The 4,414-nt window shown below is 45.6% G+C and overlaps 1 protein-coding gene across 1 annotated transcript; it reads right to left on the bottom strand.

Annotated features, from left to right (window-relative positions):
* Positions 1-2,590: 2,590 nt before the first annotated feature.
* On the bottom strand, positions 2,591-4,195 carry LOC138363533 (uncharacterized). Its single transcript, XM_069322887.1, has 2 exons — positions 3,840-4,195; positions 2,591-2,663 (listed from the first exon to the last, which is right to left on the bottom strand). The coding sequence occupies exons 1-2, from the start codon at positions 4,193-4,195 to the stop codon at positions 2,591-2,593; spliced, it is 429 nt and encodes a 142-aa protein (XP_069178988.1).
* Between the last annotated feature and the right edge of the window lie 219 nt (positions 4,196-4,414).

Below are 4,414 nucleotides of genomic sequence, written 5' to 3'. Positions count from 1 at the left end.
GCCGTAAGCCTTTCCTGAGGCATCACAAAATACATGTAGCTTAATTTGTTCTTTTTCATTTACTGTGTTCCTAGGGAACTTGACAAATTCTGGGATACTTAAATCTTTCACTAGCCCTTGCCATTTTTCCTATAAGGTAGGTGTTAGAAGGTCATCCCAGGCTATCTTTTGTTGCCAACATTCCTGCATTATCAACTTTCCATTAATTAGGATTGGACTTAATAGTCCCACTGTCAACTGTCTTGCCTTACACTATCAACAATGTCCACTGTCTTGCCTTACACCATCAACAATGTCCTCTGTCTTGCCTTACACCATCAACAATGTCCACTGTCTTGCCTTACACCATCAACAATGTCCACTGTCTTGCCTTATACCATCAACAATGTTCACTGTCTTGTCTTCACCATCAACAATGTTCACTGTCTTGCCTTACACCATCAACAATGTCCACTGTCTTGCCTTATACCATCAACAATGTCCACTGTCTTGCCTTACACCATCAACAATGTCCACTGTCTTGCCTTACACCATCAACAATGTCCACTGTCTTGCCTTACACCATCAACAATGTCCACTGTCTTGCCTTATACCATCAACAATGTTCACTGTCTTGTCTTCACCATCAACAATGTTCACTGTCTTGTCTTCATCATCATCAATGTCCACTGTATGGCCTTACACCATCAACAATGTCCACTGTCTTGCCTTACACCATCAACAATGTCCACTGTCTTGCCTTACACCATCAACAATGTCCACTGTCTTGCCTTACACCATCAACAATGTCCACTGTCTTGCCTTATACCATCAACAATGTTCACTGTCTTGTCTTCACCATCAACAATGTTCACTGTCTTGTCTTCATCATCATCAATGTCCACTGTATGGCCTTACACCATCAACAATGTTCACTGTCTTGTCTTCACCATCAACAATGTTCACTGTCTTGCCTTACACCATCAACAATGTCCACTGTCTTGCCTTACACCATCAACAATGTTCACTGTCTTGCCTTACACCATCAACAATGTCCACTGTCTTGCCTTACACCATCAACAATGTCCACTGTCTTGCCTTACACCATCAACAATGTCCACTGTCTTGCCTTACACCATCAACAATGTCCACTGTCTTGCCTTACACCATCAACAATGTTCACTGTCTTGCCTTACACCATCAACAATGTCCACTGTCTTGCCTTACACCATCAACAATGTCCACTGTCTTGCCTTACACCATCAACAATGTCCACTGTCTTGCCTTACACCATCAACAATGTCCACTGTCTTGCCTTACACCATCAACAATGTCCACTGTCTTGCCTTACACCATCAACAATGTCCACTGTCTTGCCTTATACCATCAACAATGTTCACTGTCTTGTCTTCACCATCAACAATGTTCACTGTCTTGTCTTCATCATCATCAATGTCCACTGTATGGCCTTACAACGTCATCAATAACAGCCTTACGAATTACAGCATTAACTATGACCGATGCTCCTTGCAACATGAACAATGCCACTGTATGGCCTTACATCAACAGATGCTGCTCTACGGCATTACATCAACAGATGCTGCTCAACGGCATTACAGCTTCAGGAATGCTTCTTATACTACCTTATAGCATCAACGGTGGCCACTGTAGAGGCCTAGAGCACAAACAATGGCCACTGTATATGCGTAGAGCACCAAAAATTGGACCCTTTAGAGGCGAACAGCACCAACAATGGCCACTGTAGATGCGAACAGCACCAACAATGGCCACTGTAGAGGCGTACAGTACAAACAATGGCCACTGTATATGCGTAGAGCACCAAAAATTGGACCCTTTAGAGGCGAACAGCACCAACAATGGCCACTGTAGAGGCGTACAGCACCAACAATGGCCACTGTAGAGGCGTACAGTACAAACAATGGCCACAGTAAAGGCATAGAACACCAACTATGGCCACTGTAGAGGCGTACAGCACCGACAATGGCCACGGTACAGGCGTAGAGCACCAACAATGACCACTGTAGAGGCGTAGAGCACCAACAATGGCCACTGTAGAGGCCTAAAACACTAACAATTGCTACTGTAGAGGCGAACAGCACCAACAATGGCCACTGTAGAGGCGTAGAGCACCAACAATGGCCACTGTAGAGGCTTAGAGCACCAACAATGGCCACTGTAGAGGCGTAGAGCACCAACAATGGCCACTGTAGAGGCGTAGAGCACCAACAATGCCCACTGTAGAGGCGTAGAGCACCAACAATGGCCACTGTAGAGGCGTAGAGCACCAACAATGGCCGCTGTAGAGGCGTAGAGCACCAACAATGGCCACTGTAGAGGCGTAGAGCACCAACAATGGCCACTGTAGAGGCGTAGAGCACCAACAATGGCCACTGTAGAGGCGTAAAGCAGCATCAATGGCCTTTTTAGAAGCGTGGAGCACCATCAATGGCCACTGTAGAGGCCTAGAACACTAACAATTGCTACTGTAGAGGCGTAGAGCACCAACAATGGTCGCGGAACGGTTTTCAAGCATTAACAATAGTCATGTCTGGCTCTACAGCATCAATGACAACTGTATTGTCTAACTACTTCAATGATGGCAGATGTACGGCATTACAGCATCAACAATGACCCTGTACGGCATTACAGCATCAACAATGACCCTGTACGGCATTACAGCATCAACAATGACCCTGTACGGCATTACAGCATCAACAATGACCCTGTACGGCATTACAGCATCAACAATGACCCTGTACGGCATTACCGCATCAACAATGACCCTGTACGGCATTACAGCATCAACAATGACCCTGTACGGCATTACAGCATCAACAATGACCCTGTACGGCATTACCGCATCAACAATGACCCTGTACGGCACTACAGCATCAACAATGACCCTGTACGGCACTACAGCATCAACAATGACCCTGTACGGCACTACAGCATCAACAATGACCCTGTACGGCCTTACAGCATCAACAATGACCCAGTACGGCCTTACAGCATCAACAATGACCCTGTACGGCATTACAGCATCAACAATGACCCTGTACAGCATTACAGCATCAACAATGACCCTGTACGGCCTTACAGCATCAACAATGGCCCTGTACGGCATTACAGCATCAACAATGACCCTGTACAGCATTACAGCATCAACAATGACCCTGTACGGCCTTACAGCATCAACAATGACCCTGTACGGCATTACAGCATCAACAATGACCCTGTACGGCACTACAGCATCAACAATGACCCTGTACGGCATTACAGCATCAACAATGACCCTGTACGGCATTACCGCATCAACAATGACCCTGTACGGCACTACAGCATCAACAATGAAACTGTACGGCCTTACAGCATCAACAATGACCCAGTACGGCCTTACAGCATCAACAATGACCCTGTACGGCATTACAGCATCAACAATGACCCTGTACAGCATTACAGCATCAACAATGACCCTGTACGGCCTTACAGCATCAACAATGACCCTGTACGGCATTACAGCATCAACAATGACCCTGTACGGCACTACAGCATCAACAATGACCCTGTACGGCATTACAGCATCAACAATGACCCTGCACGGCATTACAGCATCAACAATGACCCTGTACGGCATTACCGCATCAACAATGACCCTGTACTGCCTTACAGCATCAACAATGACCCTGTACGGCATTACAGCATCAACAATGACCCTGTACGGCACTACAGCATCAACAATGACCCTGTACGGCATTACAGCATCAACAATGACCCTGTACAGCATTACAGCATCAACAATGACCCTGTACGGCCTTACAGCATCAACAATGACCCTGTACGGCACTACAGCATCAACAATGACCCTGTACGGCACTACAGCATCAACAATGACCCTGTACGGCATAACAGCATCAACATTGGCCCTGTACGGCATTACAGCATCAACAATGACCCTGTACAGCATTACAGCATCAACAATGACTCTGTACGGCATAACAGCATCAACAATGACCCTGTACGGCATTACAGCATCAACAATGACCCTGTACGGCCTTACAGCATCAACAATGACCCTGTACGGCACTACAGCATCAACAATGACCCTGTACGGCATTACAGCATCAACAATGACCCTGTATTGACTTACAAGTTTAACAATTACCCTGTTCTGCATTACAGGATCAACAATAGCCATATCCGGCATTACTGGATGATTAATACTCCCTAAACCGCTTACAACAATGATCCCTCAACGGCCTTACTACATCAATAATATCCCTATCATTTATATAATTACAAATTATAAAAATTTTCTTGTTAAACATATCTTGGTAATGTAATCGTGTGAGGAGATGGAATTCCCAGCTAGTTTTTCTTGATTATGTTAGAGTGTATGGCTGCACTCTAGCATTCT

The sequence above is a fragment of the Procambarus clarkii genome, chromosome 11, assembly GCF_040958095.1.
Source record: "Procambarus clarkii isolate CNS0578487 chromosome 11, FALCON_Pclarkii_2.0, whole genome shotgun sequence".
Taxonomy (NCBI): domain Eukaryota; kingdom Metazoa; phylum Arthropoda; class Malacostraca; order Decapoda; family Cambaridae; genus Procambarus; species Procambarus clarkii.
The sequence above is the reverse complement of the archived record's forward strand: the minus strand, read 5'-3'. Positions and strand labels throughout refer to the sequence as shown.